This window comes from Salmo salar, chromosome 02 (genome assembly GCF_965601325.2).
Source record: "Salmo salar chromosome 02, fSalSal1, whole genome shotgun sequence".
In the NCBI taxonomy this organism is placed as follows: Eukaryota; Metazoa; Chordata; class Actinopteri; order Salmoniformes; family Salmonidae; genus Salmo; species Salmo salar.
In genome coordinates this window covers 50,871,907-50,897,047 of record NC_138292.1, presented here as the reverse complement: position 1 = coordinate 50,897,047, position 25,141 = coordinate 50,871,907, and the positions used below count along the sequence as shown (strand labels likewise).

The following is a 25,141-nucleotide window of genomic DNA, read 5'->3' as shown; positions in this document are numbered from 1 at the left end:
AATTAGTTTGAACTAGTTTGTGGTTTGTCAATCCCTCTCTAGCCTCCACCTAATGAAGTTTTGAAAAAGTAATCAAAGTATTCGGACTCCTAAGTGGCGCAGAGGTCTAAGGCACTGCATCTCAGTGCTAGAGGCATCACTACAGACCCTGGTTTGATTTCAGGCTGTATCACAACAGGCCGTGATTGGGAGTTCCATAGGGCATGTGCACAATTGGCCCAGTGTCGTCCGGGTTAGGGTTTGGGCCGTCATTGTAAATAAGAATTTGTTCTTAACTGTCTTGCCTAGTTAAATAAATGTTACATATTACATTATTACTGACAATTCACCATACTGTATTCACACTGTGTAAGATTAGCTTCCAGTTGACTCGTAGCCTCTATCCCAAAAACCATGTAATGTTATGAACAATATAAGAGCAAAAACCTCATACCTCCAATATGCCTATGAGAATATACCCACAAATCACTGTGGAACCCACGTAATACCAGCCTGGTCTCATAGAGTAGACATAACATAGTAAATGTATATCCAAGATACTCAAATTAGTATGATATGTTACGTTTGGTATGGTTACATAAGACAGATGTTTACTTACTATGGTGGTTGGTCAGGGTGGATGGTAGTCCCGTGTAGCTCAGTTGGTAGAGCGTGACACTTGCAACGCCAGGATTGTGGGTTTGAGTCCCACGGTGGAACAGTACGAAAAAAAAGTATTAAAATGTATACACTCACTACTGTAAGTCGCTCTGGATAAGACCGTCTACTAAAATGTAAAATGATGGGTTGGCTTATAACACGAATAACACAGCGACACGGATAATATAGAGCCGGCGGGATTTTCCATGCACCGGCAGAACAGAGAAGAAGCTACGTCTGGCAAGACGAGGGGTGGGGGTGTGTGTTTTTTTGTCAATAACAGCTGGTGAGCGATGTCTAATATTAAAGAAGTCTCAAGGTATAGCTCGCCTGAGGTACAGTATTGTACCTTATGATAAGCTGTAGACCACACTATCTACCAAGAGAATTCTCATCTGTATTATTCATAGATGTCTATCTACCACCACAGTCCGATGCTGGCACTAAGACCGCACTCAACCAACTCTACAAGGCCATAAGCAAACAAGAAATTTCTCTTCCAGAAGTGGCGCTCCTAGTGGCCGGGGACTTTAATGCATGCAAACTTAAATCAGATTTAACACATTTTTACCAGCATGTCACATGTGCAACCAGAGGGGAAAAAAACTTTAGACCACCTTTACTCCACACACAGAGATGCATACAAAGCTCTCCCTCGCCCTCCATTTGGCAAATCTGACCATAATTATATCCTCCTGATTCCTGCTTACAAGCAAAAACTAAAGCAGGAAGTACCAGTGACTCGCTCAATACGGAAGTGGTCAGATGACGCAGATGCTACGCTACAGGACTGTTTTGCTAGCACAGATATGTTCTGGGATTCATCCAATGGCATTGAGGAGCATACCACCTCAGTCATCGGCTTCTTCAATAAGTGCATCGATGACGTCGTCCCCACAGAGACCGTACGTACATATCCCAACCAGAAGCCATGGATTACAGACAACAACAGCATCGAGCTAAAGGCTAGAGCTGCCGCTTTCAAGGAGCAGGGCACTAATCCGGATGCTTATAAGAAATCCCGCTATGCCCTCAGACGAACCATGCTCGCTTCGAGGCAAGCAACACTGAAGCATGCACGAGAGCACCAGCTGTTCTGGATGGCTGTGTGATAACGCTCTCAGTAGCCGATGTGAGCAATACCTTTAAACAGGTCAACATTCACAAAGCCACGGGGCCAAATGGATTACCAGCATGCGCGGCCCAACTGGCAAGTGTCTTCACTTACATTTTCAACCTCTCCCTGACCGAGTCTGTAATACCTACAGCCTAATACCTGCAGCCCAACATAGTCCCTGTGCCCAAGGAAGCAAAGGTAACCTGCCTAAATGATTACCACCCCGTAGCACTCATGTTGGTAGCCATAAGGTGCTTTGAAAGGCTGGTCATGGCTCACATCAACAGCATCCTCCCAGATACGCAAGTTCCTTGGTGTCCACATCACCAACGAACTATCATGGTCCAAACACACCAAGACAGCCCTGAAGAGGGCACGACAAAACCTTTCCCCCTCCCAGGAGACTGAAAAGATTTGGCATGGGTCCCCAGATCCTCAAAAGGTTCTACAGCTGCACCATCGAGAGCATCCTGACTGGTTGCATCACCGCCTGCTATGGCAACTGCTCGGCATCTGACCGCAATTCACTACAGAGGGTAGTGCGTACGGCCCAGTACATTTCTGGGGCCAAGCTTCCTGCCATCCAGGACCTATATAATAGGCGGTGTCAGAGAAAAGCCCATAAAATTGTCAGAGACTCCAGTCACACAAGTCATAGACTGTTTTCTCTGCTACCGGAGCACCAAGTCTAGGACCAAAAGGCCCCGTAACAGCTTCTACCCCCAAGCCATAAGACTGCTGAACAATTCATAAAATGGCCACCAGACTATTTACATTGACACCACCCTCCATTTGTTTTGTACACTGCTGCTACTCGCTGTTTATTATCTATGCATAGTCACTTCACCCCTACCTACATGTACAAATGACCTCAACTGACCTGTACCCCCGCACCCTGACTCGGTGTAATGCTGGGACGTCGTGGGTGTGGAGTCAGGCGCAGGAAACAGAAGCGTTTAGTACAGTGCTCTTTATTACGCACCACCAAAAGAGTATTCGCCCAACACAACAGGGCGTATCAAGATACAAAGTCCCAAAAAACACAATCCACTACACAACACACAGTGTAAATGAATGAAACAAGCACGCACACAGAACAGGTGGGGAGACGGGCTTAAATAGCTCAGATAATGACCTAATTGAAACAGGTGCAACAAATAAAGGCATAACCAACAGAAAAGGAAAAAGGGATCGGTGGCAGCTAGTAGGCCGGTGACGACGACCGCCGAGCGCCACCCGAACAGGGAGAGGAGTCACCCTCGGCCGAGTCGTGACACTCAGTACCGGTACTCCCTGTATATAACCTCGTTATTGTTATGTTATTGTGTTACTTTTTATTATTTTTTACTTTAGTGTATTTGGTAAATACTGCACTGTTGGTTAAGGGCTTGTAAGTAAGCATTTCACGGTAAGATAAATTGCCAATGTCATCTCCTGTTAAGGCCCAAGGCAAGTAGAAAGGCTTTTCTTTCAAAGCTGCTTACATAGTTTTTGTCATTACTTGCATTACTTGCATCTTTTGTCCAAGTATATTAGTAGTGTGGTGTTTGGCGACATGTTCAGACATGTTTGGCTAGGTGTTAGAGCTACAAGCCTATCATCTCCCTCTCACCTTACCCCTGGTCTGGTCCCAGATCTGTTTGTGCTGTCTTGCCAACTCCTATGGTCATTGTCATGAGTTGGATATACAGCACAAACATATCTGGGATCAGGAAATAATTTCCCCATGGTTTAGTTTATAAACATTATGCAGGAGTGCATCTTCAACCCATGGGTGCTCTGCTTTTGTCTCAGAGAGTTGTTTTAGTCTCCATATTTGGGTAGCATCGCTGTTGAGAGGATCCTGGTCATTCTCAAACATGGGCCTGAGCCACAGTATAAGACAATAAAATTGACTGATAGACTCTCTAGGCCTTTTCACATTACTGAGCCAAGCCAAGCTCAACTTACATTTGACCTGTTGTTGAGAATAAAAATGCAATAATATATATTGGAGGGAAAAAATGTCCACCATGCCTGTCTGTACATACAGTAGGGCCTGTGGCCTATAAGAACACTAACAGTACAATACAGCACTGCATAGTCACACTCTTGAAAATATTTCAGTCTTGTTGTTGTGAATTGTTGTGTCCCTCATTTGTCTCAAATTACTTTCATTCAGAACTTAAATGTAGTATTTTGATGAGGCGATATATGGTGGTGTTTTCATTTTTCCAGTACATTTTTGTATAAAAGACATTGATTTCATTGTTTGTGATTTATTGTCTCCTTCTACCGGAATCGCTTGATGTCACTCTACAACCCATCTTCCCATTTGTTTTTGTGCTGTTGCCTTTGTGTCGTTTGACAATGCATGGCTTGTCGTTCTTCTTCCCTCATGTTTGCACTCTCCATACGCTTTTCTATCTGCAACCTTGTGTTCTTTCTTTCTTTCTCTCTCTTTCTCTCTCTGTTTCAGCAAAACTATACAGATCAATATAATCGATGACGAGGAGTATGAGAAAAACAAGAACTTCTTCCTTGAGATGGGAGAGCCTCAGCTGCTGGAGATGAGTGAGAGGAAAGGTGGGGCGTTCCCTTCCCAGGCTTTGGTCCCAACCCTGTACCCCTTAACCCCGCCCCCATTCCATTCACCATGTATGGCGCCCCCTACTGGATCCATCCTATTACTTTGTGTTCGCTCAGACCTACTGTATTGGGTATACATGGATAAAGGCCACATTTACATCCTCCATGGAGCATTTTCACAATCCTGGTCCAAGAGGAACACTGTAATAGATAGGTTTTCCTACCCACCGGATTCTCTTTTTTGGTATTTTTTCATTGTTACCTTTCATCCATATTTGTACAATGGTCGGGTGTATATTTCTTGATTATGAATCCCAAGATTGATTGGAGCCGAAACCAGCATACACAGTGGTCCTCCAGGACGAGCATTGAGCCTAAAACAATTTTAGTCAGACCTAGACTACAGAGCACTTGTTTATAGTCACTTTTTTATCTGTGACCTTTTATTGACCTCAGCACCTAGACAAAACAATATCAATGTTATGAGAGGTAAATACCAGGACATAACAATATCAAATGCACAGACCTAACAATAGTGATGATATGTTTAGAGGTGAAGATCAATGAAAAGCTTTCATCTTTAAACTCAAACTGAGATCATAGAGGCTTCCAAACAGAGTTCTAACTGTCCCTCCATGTATGCACCATGAGGTGGTATGAGTGTGCAACAGAGCTCGACTTCCCCCCTACCCCCGAACCCAGTCAAACTGTTCCATCTGTACGTCCATGGATGGCTCAGTGGATAGGTGGATATCGAAACCAGTCCAAATCCTTTTTGGTGTGTGTGTGTGTGTGTGTGTGTGCGTGTGTTTGTGAAACGTGCACAATCTGTCCTTCCTCCTTCCCCCACTTCCCGCCCTCGTCCTTCACCTTTCCCTTTTTGTTTTATACCTTGTCTTGTGTCCCCTTGCAGGAAGACCATAGCGGTTAGAATACTTGACCACGACGAATATGAAAGACAGGCCAGATTCTACATAGAGCTGCAGGAGCCCCATTGGAAAAGGCGATTGACAGGTGTGAGAGTAACTGAAAAGAGTAGAAGATGGGCTCAAGCTTCTGACCTCCTCCTCTTCTTCCTCACACTCCTTCTAACTGCCATCTTTCCTGTTCTTTTTCTTACCCTCTTCTGCTCCCTCTCGTATTTTCTCCGCTGTCGCAAGGCAACCTACCCTCTCCTCTGGTTTCTTGTATTTCTACTGCACCTGGTCAACACCAGGGGCAGTGAACAGGATTTGGAACAGGAACAGGATTTGAGCAGAGTCAGTGAAGTTTATTTCTGTCCTGTTAAGGAGTCCCCATCCTATGAGGCGTACAGAGCGATAATAGCTTTTTGGTTGATAAACAAAGGTGGAATGTTGACTGGTAATGGTTGTATGCTCAAGAAGGTGCTTTTCTAGCCCTTGAGCTCTTGTGGTCTTCAGCCAAGCAAATGGTCCAAGTTTACCCTTTTATAACCATACCCCTTGGTACTAACTGTGTTCTACTGTTTATGTTTGAGGTGCTGCTTGGTACACACACTCACAATACTCAAGAACATTATAAGTTTTTCAGTATGCATGTTGGACTTTGATTAACTCCTTACTGTAGGATTTTGGAAGAAATGCCATCAGATGTATTTTTTGAATTACATAATACAATATTAACATCTATATAAGGTACCAATAAATATACTGAATCACCACTCTCAATGTACGAAAATAACTCTAACATATTATCAATGTGCTAATGAGAAAATGGTGTGATGCGGTGGTTAATTTATCATGCAAACTTTGCCATCACAGAGAAGTAAGTGCTGTACATGTTTATTGTGGTGCCATTTCATTTCATATTTTTTATGTATACCTCCAAATTAAGCTATGCCAGGGCCCAAAACAGTATACTGCAGAATAATGTTAGTGCATCATTTTGACAATACCCTGTCTTGACTTATTTAGTGTGCGTTTAGGCATCATTTCTCATTGTTTAAACTTTCATCCAGTGGAAACATTTAGCGTGTAACAAATACCACTATGAAACCCACACTGATACCTTGTTTTTATTTCCGAATATGTTACATTTTTCAATTCTCACAGATATTGTGAATTTAAATTGTGCCCAATATACACAGTACCTCTGAGATTTGATTGGCCCAAGTGTTTCATTGGCATTTAATGTATAACATTTCGAGTCCTACAAGTCTGATTTCAAATTCAAAAACTTGCTAGACATGTCTAGTCTGTAGTGAACAACAACCTAACCACGAAATCTATATATTATAACTAACTTGCCTGATGGCTATAACTTTTTGCCACCAGCTTGTGTATATTCATTCCTCTGTTTCCCTTGTTACTTGTTTCAATTTCTCTTGTTTCTCATGTCTCGTTTCTCTCTGCTCAACTGTCTGTTGTCTCATCTGTTTCCATCCTGTCAGCTGTGTTGCTTCAAGAAATTGGTAAGCAGTCAACTTTTTCTCGTTAGTCTGCTCCGGTGTGCTGTCACACTCTTTGTTTCCCTCGCTTCTGAAGTTACCTATTATTTCAAATGCCATTCATTGTCTGTTACTATTGTAGTGAAGTGTCAAAAGTGCATACACTGGCAGTCCGTGTACATGGTAACCTTCTACAGACGGGTAAATGAATTTCCTAAATGATGTTCTCAGTTGCAAGAAAACGTGTAATTGTTCTTATTAAAGAAGTAGGCTTATACAGTATTTTTATTACTAGAGTTAAATTTTTATTTGCTGATCAAAATTTGTCATTAATGAATAATACTATTAAGATACTTCATATAAACTAATACCCACTCACAACCAAAAGGCATGTTTGATTTATTTTCTTTATTTTCTATGGTTTTAGGTGGATTCGTGAAGACAGGTATGGAATATTGCTATTGTAAACAAAAATTATATTATTTGGATTCAACTGATTGATTGATTGATGAATTAATTAATGGGTAATTTTTATTAATTTTAATAGACAAAAGGCTTTATGGTAAGAGACGATTCAGTGTTGTAATTAATTGCTTTAAAATCGTTGAAATTTAAAGCAAGTTAAATTCAAGTAACATATGTGTCACCTTGGTGAGAATCGTGCGTTCTACTACCCATTACTAATGGCACAAGCCTTTCAGGCTACTCTTTCATTGTTTAGACTATCTTTGTAACTATGTCTATTTAGACATAGACATTTATATTAAACCAATGTAATAGATTGATTATATTGAGAAAGCTTTGATAGACTTTAGTTGATTTGAGCATGGCATATTTTCAATGAATGACCTCACTGTGTGTGACCACACTGTGTGTTTCTGTACCAGTGGATGCTGCTGAGGGGGCTCTTAATAATGGCTGGAATGGAGTCCATGAAGTGGTATTAACCTTATGGAAACCACATCTTTGATGTGTTTGATACCATGCCATTGACAGGGCTGGGGAGTAACAGATTACATGTAATCCGTTACATGTAAGGGATTACAACAACAAAAAACTGGTAACTGTAATCCGGTACATTACCAGAAAAAAATACTGTAATCAGATTACAGATACTTTTGAAAAACTAGATGATTACTTCGAGGATTACTTTTGAATTCAGAAAGGATGTTTGCGAAAAAAATCTTTGATAGTTCTTTGATTTCTTAATGAAATTCAAATCAGCATTGAAAAAAGGTGCACATTTAAATTTGTTCCACCTGAGCCAGTCTGACCACTATGATGACACACCAAATGTGTTTGATGGATCGTGGGAAAAGAGCACAAATAGGCTTTTGTAGGCTACAGTACAAGCTATGTCTTACAAGGGTGCGACTGCTGTCGGTATCCAAAGATTATCCAACTTAAATAAACGCTTGGAGGAAAGGATGACAGCAGTGGTGTAGTCTACGGCAATATGGATATCACTTATTATTGATATCTACATAGCGTGTTGATGTGAATCACACTGCTGCTCTCTCATTTAGCTATTTGCGCTTTACAGATTGTGGTTGTTGTGGATGGCTGTTCACAAATCTAAATATGTATTTGAACCCAATAATGGTTGAATTCAAGAAGTTCAAGGTGCTTATCAATCATTGTTTTTTAAACTATTGGACAGCCAGTGAAAAATAAACTCTTGCAACAGCTGCATAGTGCGGATCCCAGCCTATGGAATAAAAGTGGGGATGTTATTGCTTAATCTAATTCATGCTGATAAAAAAAAACATCCATAGGCCTAATGGACACATGCACAAACTCGCACACTTTTGATCTGTAGTTGGTACATCAATTTTTGAACATATAAATTACATATATTAATGTAAAGATATAATTTAGCCGTATTATTATATGTAGTAAAAAGCGATGGGTTAGAAGAAGCCTACATAACCAACCCATAAAGTAAAATGTAACATCTGTATATGGCCAGCTATGTAAACTTTAACATTGATTTATCCTGCAATAAATGTCATTCAATTGGTAACATACATTTTTGACTTCTTCTAATGACTCTTAAGGGAAAAGTAATCTAAAAGTAACTGAATGTAATCAGATTACGTTACTGAGTTTGGGTAATCCAAAAGTTACTTTATTGATTACAATTTTGGACAGGTAACAAGTAACCCTGGCCATTGACTTCATTCCAGCCATTATTATGAGCTTTCCTCCCATCATCAGCCTCCACTGGCTTGTACGTGTCGAGACACGTGTCATTTGCATGCCACCGGGGTTCATGGAATGATTCAAAGCCTAGATTGACCTCCAAAGAGACAGCTTTTGCCCTTTGTCCACTTTGGCTTATATAACACCACGCCCGTGATCAGACACTCACTGGTATCACTGAGCACACTCTGTGGTCCTTTAACGGTTGGGTCGTGGACCGTTAATGGCCAGGTCACACTATTCATCGGGGTTCAATCAAGTCTCTTGGGAATGCAATTTCCACCAACACTTTGTACTTACTCAACTGTATACAGTAGGCTAATTACTGATAAGGTAAATATAACAATGTAATGAAACAGAACTAGTTAAATTCTGATTCAAATCATTTCATGTCCCAAGGAACTTGAGTTGAATTCCCCCTATTTTACAGGAAATAGACATTTATAAAGCTTACACACTTGACACACTTTTATCATGGTAATTCAGGTATAACAAATTATTCATAAATGGTTTATGCATGTGTTCTTGTTGTGTACAGTGTGACCAGTTGTATAGCCATTTCACCTAACATGCCTGGTGATTGCTGTATGTGCTATGTCAGTGGTCACTCCGGTTCAAGAGAGGTACTGGGTGTGCAGGCTTTTGTTCCAGCCCAGCACTAACACACTTGATAGCACTTAGGTTACACACTTCACTCAGCTCTTCAGTCTGGGCCGGGATTAGCTGAATCAGGTGTGTTTGTGATCCAAATGCTATATGAAAAATAATATTTTCTATCAAACACAGTCACTGGTTTCCCCCGGATAACTTTAAAAACATGATTCCTCTAGAGCTGCAACTGTAACAAAAGTCTCAAAGCAAATGTACTCAAATGAATGTACTCAACAAAGTAATGTTTACAGTGGGATCAAAGAATCTCAACAGCTTTTCAATTGAAACGTGCATTCCTCCACCATAATATTGTAAAATATATTGGATAGTGTTTTTGACTTATCCGGAAACCTTGGGAAACAGTTTTTTTTTTAATCTAATGGGGGCTCTTTGTGCAGTGGGGCCTCTGTGCAACTTTGAACTGTGAACTTATCCCTCAGGCAGGGACGTCTACCGGAAAGTGCAGGGTAGGGATAACCCTGTCCCTGCCACCATTATCAGCATTGCAGGTATACATCCTCCCTTTGTCTTCTCCATCCTCCCCTCACTTCGCTATCGTCTCGCTCTCCTCTATCCTCCCCTCACTTCTCTATCGTCTCGCTCTCCTCTATCCTCCCTCACTTCGCCATCGTCTCGCTCTCCTCTATCCTCCCCTCACTTCTCTATCGTCTCGCTCTTCTCTATCCTCCCTCACTTCGCTATCGTGTCGCTCTCCTCTATCCTCCCTCACTTCGCTATCGTCTCGCTCTCCTCTATCCTCCCCTCACTTCGCTATCGTGTCGCTCTCCTCTATCCTCCCTCACTTCTCTATCGTCTCGCTCTCTTCTATTCTCTGTTTCTCTCTCATACCATCCATGTGCCAGTGTTATGTCAAAGGCTGTACGCACTCCACTGTGACTCATGAGTTCTCTGTCACGGATGTCTCAATACTGCCTCCGGCTGGAAATCTCTGTGAATTAACAGTCTGCTTTTTCATTTCCAGTGTCACTCTTTTTGAATGAACTCCCTTTCTCTATCAGCTCAGTACGTCAGTGCTTCTGCTTTGGTGACTAGCTTTGGGCTGCAAAGCTAATAGTATCATGCAGCTATTGCACATTTGCCTCTTTCACACACCTTTCTGGCTTCTCCTACTATCTATGTCCATAGATAATTTATGTAGCCTGTGTATGCACACTTTTCTTAGTCCTCACTTTATCGTTAATCAATTAGCATAAACAGACCACAAGAAGGTACACTTGCAACAGAAACCCAGACTCAAGTGACATTTTCACACTTATGAGCCTCGCTAAACTGAACCAAGCTGAACTGTTATGCACTGGCCAGGTTATGCATCCAATACAGTAGCTGGAGCTGTGCTAGAAAGGATTATGTGAAAATAAAATATCCAAGGCAACATAGTACGGCACAGCTGAGCACAATATTTGGAAAAGTGTAAATGTTTTCAAGAGCAGATGTTGAGCAGTCAACAGCTACATTGACCACTCACGGACATACATGCATGGCCTTTTATGGGTATCGTCCTTGTCATGGCCACTAACCACCCAAATGTGTTCACTCCCTTTCTTGCTCCCTCTCTCTCTATCTTTCTCCCCCTCTCTCCCTCAGAGGAAGGGGACGAGGAAGCTCTCTCCAAGAAGGAGGAGGAGGAACGTCGCATTGCTGAGATGGGCCGGCCCACCCTGGGGGAGCACGTCAAACTGGAAGTGGTCATTGAGGAGTCGTATGAGTTCAAGGTACGAGAAAATATATTTTGAATAACCCAAAATATTGTATTTTCAGCTCTTTGAAGCTGAAGTACAAAACTGAAAATAAAAATAAGCAAAAACACAACTTACAGAGGGGAAGCATAGCATACCGCACAAAGAACAGGTCTACCACTTACCAGACTTGCTTTCAATGAGAGTGACAAATCATTAACTCTCATTTATATCTGAAATATTTCGGGTCGCACACAAACCTACAAATTGTACCTTTAATAATAGTAAATCACAGCTTTGATACCTCTCACTCCACTTGGAAAGGGAGTAAGACAACCAGCTGCACTTGAGATTGTATCTCCCATTACTTAAGTTGTACCTCCGATGTCTTAAGTGGTATCTCCCATGTATTAAGTCGGCCCAGCTGGAGTCCTTTCAATGTTTAATTTCATCCAAACTCCAACTGTCACTGACATGGCCATCTGTCAATCCAAAAGGTAGACAGCTATACTGATACTGTAAGTTCCATATTCCACATGAAAGAGACAGTGATTAGGATGAACATTTCAGGATTTGAGCATTAAAAACAATTCTTTGCAGTTTGGGGTAGTTTTAAGGGTAGAAGTCGGGGTATGTTTGAGGTTGATATAGGGGTTGAGATATGGTTTGGTTCACAGTCTGGCCTGATAAATCAAACTGCTTTGTCTTTATTGTATTGTATAGACTTTTACATCATGTGCGCTGCCGAGGTGTGTTCATTGGGCATGTATCTGTGTTTGTAGAATGCTAAATAACCAGGATTGAGGATTAATATTTTCTGGTGCCCCACAGAACACAGTGGATAAACTGATTAAGAAGACCAACTTGGCTCTGTTGATTGGAACCAATAGCTGGAGGCAGCAGTTTATGGAAGCTATCACAGTCAACTCTGGTAAGCCAATCAATCAATCATTTCATTGGCAGCCTATAGAGCTTTTTAGAAATGTGTTTGTAACAAAGTGACTAACCAGACATCCAGGCCTAACAACCCCAAAAGAGCAAGCCACAACTAGAGTGGCAGGGGAAAACTCCCTAGGTCTAGGAAGTGCTGTAGGAAGAACCCTTCAAGGTAGCCTCTTAAATACCATATCTGCGTCTCAAATGGCATCATATTCCCTTTATAGTGCACTACTTTTGACCAAGGCCTATAGGGCTCTGTTGAAAAGTAGTGCACTATAATGAATAGGTTGCCATTTGGGAACCAGCCTATATTCTGATTCTTGGACAACAATACAGGATGAGGTATTCAGAGCAAAATCAAATCTTTTCCAAAAGGTGAAAATATTATGTTATTTTCCTTTCAAATCACATTTGTCTTAATTTGCACCACAATCACCCTAGCCTCAAATCCATCTGCCCAAATCTTAATTGGAATGCTTTTTGTAATTAGCGGGAACTGTGAAGTTCTTGTAGCGGCGCCCTCCGAAGCATATTCCAGACACAATGCACTGTTGATTTATCAGCAGGGTAGCGCTGAAGCACAACGAACTCATCAAGCAACACACACACCCACACAATCTCACATATACACACATCTCACACACACACCTACCTACACACACGCATGCTCGAACATACGCACACAGACACACACACACACAAAGTTCCACTGAGGGCCTGAGTGGAGATGACAAAGCTTGTTAGCCATAGGAGTGCACTCCAGAGGAGATTCCTCCAGGGATACAGTAGTAATGAGATCATTAAAAAGTCCATGTAATGAATTAGTCTGCTCATGGGGTTCTAAACTACATGTGTGTGGCCGTGTGTTTGTGGCCATGTCCAGAATCAGGTTTTCCTACTACTTACTTAAACTGCATATTGTGTGCTAGTATCACATACCGTTCAAAAAAATGAATTCAGTAAGCAACAAATATCAGCATACTAGAATCCTGAGGACGCATAATCTACTGAGCAATTCCGTTTATTCCCGCCATTCGTTCATTTTGGTACAGCGCGTCCCCTTAGCTGATTATCAGCTGTTGTCAGACACTTGGTTCTCGAAAGACGATTCTCTTCCTCAAAAGTGTACAGCGAATTCTACAAGATGAAAAGCTGAAATTAGTATGACATCCTGCAATTTAAAGCATACAAACATTTTGAAATTTCACATACAAACTTTCTATAAAACAATGCCTACTATTCAGAATGCAAGTATGGGTATTCGGACACGACCATTGTGTGTGTGTGTACTCGTGAGTTCTGAACTGTGCTAATATCCAGGAAGACCCTTTCCACTAGGATAGGCACAGAGTCTTTGCTGCAGATGGGCTATGGTTGATCTCATCCCTAACCTGTATGTTTACTGTAACACAAATTCAATTGGAAACAAAACAGGACAGGACATGGTCAAGCTGGATCTGTTTAACCACTATGGCCTCCTGTCCACTCAAATGCATGCATGAGCACACGCACCCACACATGCGCGCACACATAGAAACAAACATTGAAACAAGTACTGAAATGCAGGCCTATGTCTTGAGACATACTCATGGACATGACAAGTATTGTATTATCAAAAATACACACAAATACAGACACACACACATACACACACACACAAACGTTACCATTCCCTGCTCCCATGCAGAGAAACGCATTGATGGATTTTGCACATCGGCTATTTTTAGCAACGCTGTCAGTCACCCTAATGAACTTCAAGTCAGGACAGTGAGACACATCATGGCTTCAATGAGTAGAGATGTGGCTCACTGTCCTGACTTGATGTGATAAGAGACTTCATTATTTGTGTAATGTGGAAATTCACTCTCCACACAGTCTGTAAGGAGTGGAGAGAGTGGGGCTAATGGCTAACACTACTAGGAAAGCCTGAACGTCTGTGTTTTAATTTAGAATGGACTAGTGTTGGCTAGTTTCTCCTGGTCTACTTACAGTTTAAGACTCGTTATACTCGTGCATAGTATAAAGTCAGACAATCTGCTGTCTCAGCGACTGCCTGTCACCAAGGTAGTACCCCAAGGCTCAATCCTAGGCCCCACGCTCTTCTCAATTTACATCAACAACATAGTTCAGGCAGTAGGAAGCTCTCTCATCCATTTATATGCAGATGATACAGTCTTATACTCAGCTGGCCCCTCCCCGGATTTAGTGTTAAATGCTCTCCAACAAAACTTTCTTAGTGTCCTACAAGCTTTCTCTACCCTTAACCTTGTTCTGAACACCTCCAAAACAAAGGTCATGTGCTTTGGTAAGAAGAATGCCCCTCTCCCCACAGGTTTGATTACTACCTCTGAGGGTTTAGAGCTTGAGGTAGTTACCTCATACAAGTACTTAGGAGTATGGCTAGACGGTACACTGTCCTTCTCTCAGCACATATCAAAGCTGCAGGCTAAAGTTAAATCTAGACTTGGTTTCCTCTATTGTAATCGCTCCTCTTTCACCCCAGCTGCAAAACTAACCCTGATTCAGATGACCATCCTACCCATGCTAGATTACGGAGACATAATTTATAGATCGGCAGGTAAGGAAGGGTGCTCTCGGGGGGCTAGATGTTCTTTACCATTCGACCATCAGATTTGGCACCAATGCTCCTTATAGGACACATCACTGCACTCTATACTCCTCTGTGAACTGGTCATCTCTGTATACCCGTAGCAAGACACACTGGTTGATGCTCATTTATAAAACCCTCTTAGGCCTCACTCACCCCTCTCTGAGATATCTACTGCAGGCCTCATCCTCCACATGCAACACCCGTTCTGCCAGTCACATTCTGTTAAAGGTCCCCAAAGCACACACATCCCTGGGTCGCTCGTCTTTTCAGTTCACTGCAGCTAGCGACTGGAACGAGCTGCAACAAACACTCAAACTGGACAGTTTTATCTCAATCTCTTCATTCAAAGACTCAATCATGGACACTCTTAATGACAGTTGTGGCTGCTTTGCATGATGTATTGTTGTCTCTACCTTCTTGCCCTTTGTGCTGTTGTCTGTGCCCAATAATGTTTGTACCATGGTTTGTGTTGCTACCATGTTGTTGTCATGTTGTGTTGCTACCATGCTTTGTTGTCATATGTTGCTGCCTTGTTATGTTGATGTCTTCGGTCTCTCTTTATTGGGTCTCTCTTTAAGTCGGAAGATTACATACACTTAGGTTGGAGTCATTAAAACTCGTTTTACAACCACTCCACAAATTTCTTGTTAACAAACTATAGTTTTGGCAAGTTGGTTAGGACATCTACTTAATGCATGACACAGGTCATTTTTCCAACAATTGTTTACAGACAGATTATTTCACTTATAACTCACTGTATCACCTATTTCAGTGGGTCAGAAGTTTACATACACTAAGTTGACTGTGCCTTTAAACACCTTGGAATATTCCAGAAAATGATGTAATGGCTTTAGAAGCTTCTGATAGGCTAATTGACATCATTTGAGTCAATTGAAGGTGTACCTGTGGATGTATTTCAAGGCTTACCTTCAAACTCAGTCCCTCTTTGCTTAACATCCTGGGAAAATCAAAAGAAATCAGCCAAGACCTCATAAAATAAATTGTAGACCTCCACAAGTCTGGTTCATCCTTGGGAGCAATTTCCAAATGCCTGAAGGTACCACGTTCATCTGTACAAACAATAGTACGCAAGTATAAACACCATGGGACCACGCAGCCGTCATACCACTCAGGAAGGAAACGCTTTCTGTCTCCTAGAGATGAACGTACCTTGGTGCGAAAAGTGCAAATCAATCCCAGAACAACAGCAAAGGACCTTGTGAAGATGCTGGAGGAAACAGGTACAAAAGTATCTATATCCACAGTAAAACGAGTCCTATATTGATATAACCTGAAAGGCCGCTCAGCAAGGAAGAAGCCGCTGCTCCAAAACCGCCATAAAAAAAGCCAGTCTACGGTTTGCAACTGCACATGGGGACAAAGATCATACTTTTTGGAGAAATGTCCTCTGGGCTGATGAAACAAAAATGGAACTGTTTGCCATAATTACCATCGTTATGTTTGGAGGAAAAAGGGAGAGGCTTGCAAGCCGAAGAACACCATCCCAACCGTGAAGCATGGGGGTGGCAGCATCATGTTGTGGGGGTGCTTTGCTGCAGGAGGGACTGGTGCACTTCAAAAAATAGATGGCATCATGAGGGAGGAAAATTATGTGGATATATTGAAGCAACATCTCAAGACATCAGTCAGGAAGTTAAAGCTTGGTCGCAAATGGGTCTTCCAAATGGACAATGACCCCAAGCATACTTCCAAAGTTATGGCAAAATGGCTTAAGGACAACAAAGTCAAGGTATTGGAGTGGCCATCACAAAGCCCTGACCTTAATCCTATAGAAAATTTGTGGGCAGAACTGGAAAAGTGTGTGCGAGCAAGGAGGCCTACAAACCTGACTCAGTTACACCAGCTCTGTCAGGAGGAATGGGTCAAAAATCACCCAACTTATTGTGGGAAGGTTGTGGAAGGCTACCTGAAACGTTTGACCCAAGTTAAGCAATTTTAAGGCAATGCTACCGAATACTAATTGAGTGTATGTAAACTTCTGACCCACTGGGAATGTGATGAAAGAAATAAAAGCTGAAATAAATAATTCTCTCTTCTATTATTCTGACATTTCACATTCTTAAAATAAAGTGGTGATCCTAACTGACCTAAGACAGGGCATTTTTACTAGGATTAAATGTCAGGAATTGTGAAAAACGGAGTTTAAATATATTAGGCTAAGGTGTATGTAAACTTCCGACTTCAACTGTATATATATATATATATATATTTAAATCCCAGCACCCATACCCGCAGGAGGCCTTTTTCCTAAATTGTAAACAAGAATTTGTTCTTTACTGACTTGCCTAGTTAAATAAAGGTTAAATAAAATAAATACAACACATCTTCCCTCCCCTCAAAATGTCTCAGGCGATGATGATGAGGATGAGTGCGGCGAGGAGAAGCTGCCCTCCTGCTTTGATTATGTCATGCACTTCCTCACCGTCTTCTGGAAGCTCCTGTTCGCATTTGTGCCGCCCACCGACTACTGGAACGGCTGGGCCTGCTTCGTGGTCTCCATCAGTATGATTGGCCTGCTCACCGCCTTCATTGGAGACCTGGCCTCCCACTTTGGCTGTACCGTGGGCCTCAAGGACTCCGTGACCGCCGTGGTGTTTGTGGCACTCGGGACGTCTGTGCCAGGTGCGTTCCATACATGCTGCAATACACACAGACACGCATTCACGCACAAAGACATATTCACAAACTCTGGGTCTTATTAAGACTCGTCACCAATCTGGTGTTTGCGGCATTGGGACGCCAGGTTAGTAACATACACCATCTAACTCTTTACTCTCATGACAGGGTTTTATCATAATTAGGCATTGTCACTCCTAAAAGCAGTGTTATGTAGGGTTTATATGAAGTGTTCTTGAATACTACACTATGTCATAGCTCTTGTCATGCATTGACATCTAATTTTGGATCTGCGTTACCCTATCACCATTCCCAATTCTTATTTTTCGTCCTCTCTCTTTCTCTCTCTCTCTCTCTCCCCCAGATACATTTGCCAGCAAGGTAGCTGCAATCCAGGACCAGTACGCCGATGCCTCCATCGGCAACGTAACAGGCAGCAATGCCGTCAACGTCTTCTTGGGCATCGGCGTGGCCTGGTCCATCGCTGCCATCTACCACAATTCCAAGGGCAACGACTTCCGGGTGGACCCGGGCACCCTGGCCTTCTCCGTCACCCTATTCACCATCTTCGCCTTTGTCGCCGTGGCCGTGCTCATGTACCGGCGCCGGCCCGAGATTGGGGGTGAGCTGGGTGGGCCCCGGGGCCCCAAAATCGCAACCACCTGTCTCTTCTTCAGCCTGTGGCTCATGTATATCGTATTCTCCTCCCTGGAAGCTTATTGCCACATCAAGGGCTTCTAACTTCTCTTTAAAGCATCTGAAAGCAAGATTCAAAAAGAAATAATTAAAAGATCTTTGAAAGTTTTAGCTTCTAGAGTCTTCAAAAGCTTCTGAAAGACCTTCAAAAGCTTCTTAGTCTTTGAAAGCTTCTATAAGGTCTAATAAAGCTATTCAAAAGTATTTGAAAGCTTCTAAAATGTATTTGAAAGCTTTTTAGTCTTTAAAAGCTTCTAAAATATATTTTAATGCTTCTAAAAAGAACCACTTTATTGACATCCAAGGTCTCCTACGCCATTGACTTCCACGTCCCTTTATCCTAAATCTAACATCCATGACTCTGCATACCCTTTTATCTCATCCTATGGCTAAGCCATCTACTGCCACATCCAAGACATCTGAAGCATCCACTACCACAACTAAGACCTCTGAACCAACACCAGCAGGATGGTGGCCCAAAAAGAGGGATTTTTTATTTATTTTTAAACTATTCATTTGGTGTTTGTCCTCTAGCTCCTTCAATCCTGTTGTTGCAGCTTTATTTTAAATGGAAGCTATCTGTTGACTTTCATTGGATCAAGACTCCTAAGGCTGTGTATCAAAAATATACTTTCAGATTAAGCAAAAACGTGTGCTTGTTTGGTTATACAGAACTTCAAAGCTGGGCCTAAAAGTGCTGCTGGTTGCCATCCACAATTTCTGTTCAGTGCCCCCCCCCCCCCCCCAAAAAAAATGTTTTTGACAAATTTGTCAGAATATTCCTGTAACACAGAAATGTGAGTGGTTGTTTAAATGCATAGAGCATATGGATGATAAATGCATAGTTACTTAGGTAAAAACTTGAATGAGGCTATAGCTCATTTTATGTCTACACTGTACTGTTGCAGTGATGACTGTATCTCTAATATTACAGAAACTAAAGAAACCTTTCCTTACAAGAAGAATGTCTTGATATAAAATGTCACTAATGCACATGTTACATATTATAATTTTTTCCCCACTAAACATTTATCAGCAACAATACTATAACACTAGACAAGTAGAGTGGAGACTACAATACACCGAGATCTTTTGTCAAAAGGTGATCTAAATTTTCACTAAAATACATTTACCACAATTTACAAATTAAATATCATTGTAAAACAAAAACTAAACTGCGTAAATTGAAATCAACAAGTTGTTTTATCAACAAAAACAATCTAATTGGAAGGAATGAGCCTAGATATCGTTCAGTGAATGAATTTTGGAAATGTTTTTAGGAAAATGAATCAACCTTTTCTAGCGTGGTTGAAGCTCTTTTGATATTCTTATCAGACCTCTTATGACAAGGATTATATCCTATACAGTATGGATCTTCCATATTTGGGTGAATTGGGCTTTTAAGACTTCTATCATACTGTAGTAAGAAGATAAAGTCCAGAAAATATATAGTATGCCATGGATGGGCAACTGGCGACCCTCCTTCTGTAGGCCTGCGGACCAATTACACTTTTAAAAATAAAAAACGAATTCTTTGGAGTCTTAGTCGGGGTCTCAACTTAATGTTGAGGGTTAGAATAAAGAATATGGTTGTGCATCAGCAGTCACTCAATTAGCCCATGTCAGCTAAATGTTTTTTGATTGGTAAGTTAGTCTAGAGGCCAGCTAGCTAAACTTGTAGTAAGCATGGTCAAATTACCAACCAGGGTGGTGCCCATTGATCATAAGTTATAATATTAAAAACTGCTAACATTTGCATCCACCCTATGGCAAAACGGGTAGAATTGCATGACATTAGCTGTAAAACTGCTAATTGTTTTCTCCAGCCCATGGCAAAATGAGTAGAATTGCATGAAATTAGTTATAAAATAAAAATATATTCTCTCTGCCCTGTGGCAAAATGTGTAGAATTGCAGAGAACTTACTTTAAAACGGCAACATTTTCTCTACACCCCATGGCAAAATGTGTAGAATTGCAGGAAATGAACTTTAAAACGTAAAATGTTTCTCTTCGCTGTCACGAGGGTGCTTTGCTGGCAGGGGGTGGTATGGATGTGGGTACGCAGACCCACGAGCCACTGCAGCCCCTCATGATGAGTTCCGTTGCCCATCCCTGTAGTAAGCTATCAAGATCTCCAAGACAGAGACAGCCAATCCCTTTATATATGTGATGTCCCTAGCATCTTTCATTTTGTCTGTTAACTACCACAGGTGACAGACAAAACAACACAAACTCTACAGTTGTGCTTCTTTCATAGAAAAGTAATCCAGAATTTCTTGCGTGTCAAATTTTGTCATACGTTGTTGTTGATTCTTTGTCCAGCTGTGCGGCGATGTTCACTTTAGCGCTGTGGTGAGCATAGTGTGCTAGTGTTAACTCTGACTGAATAATCCTCAATGTTGGATTATCAATGTTCTACTTGTAAACTATATGCATGAGTGTAAACATAACTGTATATAATAAGCCGTAGTTATCATTAACATTAGGGGACACATTTTAATAATGAGTAGTAATGGATTTGGGTTCATTTAGTTTGTTTTTGTGTGTTTGCTCCTAAAACAATGTTATCTGAAAGACTACACTTCTTTAAAGTAATGTGAACAAATAATTTCTTATTTGTATGAAAGGCAATATCTCATACTCTTGTGTTGATGAAATAGTTATTTGTACTGTCCAAAACTATATTGCTCTGCTTGAGTTTGCTGATGTCAAGTTTGAGGAAAAGACGAAGCAGTACTTTGTCAGTTATCTTTTTTTGTATATAGTGTACAGTGTTGTCAAAGTGAGGCAGTTGGCCTCAATGTTGAAAATATAAGATTCAAGCTATTTATTTTCCTACCCTTTGGGGACACAAGAATAGCTAAATGTTGCCTTCCAGGGGAGCCACATTTGAATTGACGTTCACCCCTCTTTTCCTCACATATTTCTGAATGAGTCTGGGTGGTTCTTGTCCTTGTTGAGGTATTTTTATCCTTTCTTGCAATGGAAGTTGTCTTGTCGTCAATACATTCAGGAGCCAAAACGGATACTACACACCTACTACAGAGTGAATTCAGCCAAATCTAAAAATAAAAAAAAGCATCACTTTACCAGTATTGTGTGAATGCATGGTATTGTAACTTCTTACACAGTTTGGACTGGTTTAAACAAAACAAAAGGAATCAAGCCCAATTTTTTTTCTCTCACATTAAGAACATTGATTCACTATTAGGACAGCTGATGCATAAAAAATAGCCATATTATGGCTTCTGTTTATTTCACCTTTCTCATTGTTCCTATTAGTGATGTCACACACATTGACAATATTTTATTGATTCACTCTTCCTCAGCTTGTCACAAGCCTAGGCCCATCTCTAGACAGATTGGTCATACATACTGTATAGCCTTGTCCCTTTCTGTAACTGTGCTGTAACCAACTTTCTATTCTTCCATCCTTGTCAAGCTATACATACACAATATATACAAAAGTATGTGGACACCCTTTCAAATTAGTGGATTTTGCTATTTCAGCCACACCAGTTGCTGACAGGTGTATAAAATCGAGTACACAACCATGCAATCTCCATAGACGAACATTGCCAGTAGAATGGCCTTACTGAAGAGCTCAGTGACTTTCAACATGTCACCATCATAGGATGCCAACTTTACAACAAGCCAGTTCATCAAATTTCTGCCCTGCTAGAGCTGCCCCGGTCAACTGTAAGTGCTGTTATTGTGAAGTGGAAACATCTTGGCGCAACAACGGCTCAGCCGCAAAGTGGTAGGCCACACAAGCTCACAGAACGGGAACGCTGAGTGCTGAAGCGCGTAGTGCGTAAAAATCGTCTCTCCTCGGTTGCAACATTCACTACCACTGGAGGCAGCATCAGCACTATAACTGTTCATTGGGATCTTCATGAAATGGGTTTCCATGGCCGAGCAGTCACACACAAGCCTAAGATCACCACAATGCGCAATGCCAATTGTCGGCTGGAGTGGTGTAAAGCTCGCTGCCATTGGACTCTGGAGCAGTGGAAACACGTTCTTTGGAGTGATGAATCACCCTTCACCCTCTGGCAGTCCGACGGATTAATCTGGGTTTGGCGGATGCCAGGAAAACACTACCTGCATAGTGCCAACTGTAAAGTTTGGTGGAGGAGGAATAATGGTCTGGGGCTGTTCTTCATGGTTCGGGCTAGGCCCCTTAGTTCCAGTGAAGGGAATCTTAATGCTACAGCATACAATGACATTCTAGACAATTCTGTGTTTCCCACTTTGTGGCAACAGTTTGGGGAAGGCCCTTTCCTGTTTCACATGACAATGTCTCAGTGCACAAAGCGAGGTCCATACAGAAATGGTTTGTCGAGATCGGTGTGAAAGAACTTGACTGGCTTGCACAGAGCCCTGACCTCAACCCTATCCAACACCTTTGGATGAATTGGAATGCCGACTGTGAGCCAGGCCTAATTGCCCAACATCAGTGCCCAACCTCACTAATGCTCTTGTTGCTGAATGGAAGTAAGTCCCCGCAGCATCTAGTGTAAAGCCTTCCCAGCAGAGTGGTGGCTTTTATTGCACCAAAGGGGGGACTAACTCTATATTAATGCCCATGATTTTAGAATGAGATGTTCGACAAGCAGGTGTCCACATACTTTTGATCATGTAGTGTACATCTTGGTATGACAAGGAACGAACACAGAGAGGAGTTGGCAAAAGCGCAAACAGAATGGACCACCAGGCTGTGTAATACAAACACCATATTTCTCTCAGAATGCTTGTTCTATAGGTTTCATTAAGTTTTTTTATTTTATTTATCAGGGTTTTTGGTTTAAATGTATTTGTTTGCTGTAAAATGTATTTGAATGACTTGATTTTTCTTTCATTGTGCATGCAAAACAGGAGGGACGTACACAATCTGTAATGTGTACCAAGGCTCAATTAGTTCTGTCACAGAAAATAAACGTTTTGAAACCTAGCTTGTTTCAGGGAAATCAGTAGAGTTGTTATTGGTGTGTACATGATTGTGTATGATGTTAGGAGTTGGGTATTTGGTCAAATAGATATTTCTGATAAACTGTAAGTTGGCTCCCCCTTCTGGTACATTTAGCTGACACTGTATTGACAAACGCTTCACCCCATCAGGACCCAAAAGGTAAGTTTGTTTTACTCCATTATTTGTAAACAATGTAATTGTAAACAAACACTGTATAGCTTCAAAACATGGTTAAAACTATAATTTTGATCTCATGGATGGTCAGTCCTTGCATCCATAGCCCCGACTAAAGGGTGACCGCTTTGTTATTGTTGATCATGAATCTCTTCTGGTTGACCTGCACACACAGAGACGTTTCAATTACATTTTATACGATCAGATTAATATTCAGTAATCTTTTCAAAATGGTAAAAATCTTGAAAAAAAAATATGGGGAAAAAAGTAAAAGTCCTGTAAAGGAATACAGTAATATGTATCTTAATAAACCAGGGGAGAACGACTGCCCACTCGAATTGAGGATTTCATGTTGAAGGCCATTAGCAACTAAATTATCCTTATATTATCCTTATATTATCCTTCTGTGTGCAATTTCAAAATAATCAGTTGAAGCACATACACCTAGTGTATTAGAACCAATTATTGGTACCATGATTGTGTTCAATGTTTTTTTTATATATCCACGAATATTGACCACAAAGATCATCATTTCCTCATTCACTATAATGGGGGATCGTGTTTTCTGGAAACAATGCCTGCTGTACCTCGGTCGGCCTTCAACAAGAAATCTTCAATGCTAGGGGGCAGTCATTCTCCCCTGACTCATTGAGAGGAGGCAGCACTGAGCTAGCCTGCAACGTCACTTCCTAGAGAAGCGCTCAAACTGCACTTGTTTCTTAAAATCTTTCTTATAACTCCTTCATGTGTAACCGATGTGAAATGGCTAGCTAGTCAGCGGTGGCGCGCGCTAACAGCGTTTCAATCGGTGACGTCACTCACTCTGCGACCTTAAGTAGTTGTTCCCCTTGCGCCGCGGCTTTTAGGGCCGCGGCTTTTAGGGCCGCGGCTTTTAGGGCCGCGGCTTTTAGGGCCGCGGCTTTTAGGGCCGCGGCTTTTAGGACGTGATGCGTAACGATGCTTCGTGGGGTGTCAGTTGTTGATGTGCGCAGAGGGTCCCTGGTTCAAGCCCAGGTTGAGGAGAGGGACGGAAGCTATACTGTTGCATTGGTGCCGTGACCTGGATCATTGGTTGCTGCAGAAAAAGGAGGAGGTCAAAAGGGGGGTGATTGTAACCGATGTGAAATGGCTAGCTAGTTAGCGGTGGTGCGCGCTAATAGAGGTTCAACCGGTGATGTCACTCGCTCTGCGACCTTAAGTAGTTGTTCCCCTTGCTCTGCAAGGGCCGCGGCTTTTGTGGAGCGATGGCTAACGATACTTCGTGGGGTGTCAGTTGTTGATGTGTGCAGAGAGTCCCTGGTTCAAGCCCAGGTTGGGGCGAGGAGAGGGACGGAAGCTATACTGTTACACATGTAGCAAGATGGTGACACGCTGAAATGACACTTCTTGATCTTCAAATGCGCCACTGAGCATTCTCATAGGAAATAATGGGGTGATGGCTTCGTCCATATTTTTTACAGTCTGTGTGTTAGACAGTTGAACTAAGTACATGAGGCATTTATAGGTTATATTCTTCAAGAATCAATGGCTTTATATTATTAATTTAAAAGTCCACAAATGGAAGTAATAGTTGCAGATTGCCCAGCTGATGGAAAGGGTTGATAAACAGAGGCCGGGTAGTGAATCCAGCCAGAGGAGGTTTCACTCAACCCAAAATCTGTCCATGAAAATAAGTGCACGAAGTGAGGAATTTTTGTATGGAGGTCATGGATTTTTTTGGTCAACAAAAAATGTAATTGCTAATTTTCTAAGTGAGGCTTATTTGATCGAAAAGGATTTTTGTAATGGTTAGGTTGTTAGGAATGCACTGATATGGATGCATATGGAATT

General features: G+C 41.6%; 1 protein-coding gene across 4 annotated transcripts in view; it reads left to right on the top strand.

The window, feature by feature from the left end:
- Nucleotides 1-23,119, top strand: part of LOC106585125 (sodium/calcium exchanger 1) — a 54,639-nt gene extending 31,520 nt beyond the window's left edge. Inside the window, exons 3-11 of one of the 4 annotated variants that reach the window (XM_014170985.3) lie at nt 4,215-4,321; nt 6,735-6,755; nt 7,159-7,176; nt 7,279-7,293; nt 10,025-10,093; nt 11,190-11,317; nt 12,113-12,212; nt 17,202-17,474; nt 17,833-23,119. In XM_014170985.3, coding sequence (XP_014026460.1) covers nt 4,215-4,321; nt 6,735-6,755; nt 7,159-7,176; nt 7,279-7,293; nt 10,025-10,093; nt 11,190-11,317; nt 12,113-12,212; nt 17,202-17,474; nt 17,833-18,209 — 1,108 coding nt within the window. In that variant the 3' untranslated portion in view covers nt 18,210-23,119. Of the gene's footprint in view, nt 1-4,214; nt 4,322-5,237; nt 5,339-6,734; nt 6,756-7,158; nt 7,177-7,278; nt 7,294-10,024; nt 10,094-11,189; nt 11,318-12,112; nt 12,213-17,201; nt 17,475-17,832 lie in introns of all 4 variants that reach the window. The other 3 variants (XM_014171002.3, XM_014171010.3, XM_014171016.3) reach the window with 3 other exon arrangements.
- Nucleotides 23,120-25,141: the final 2,022 nt, after the last annotated feature.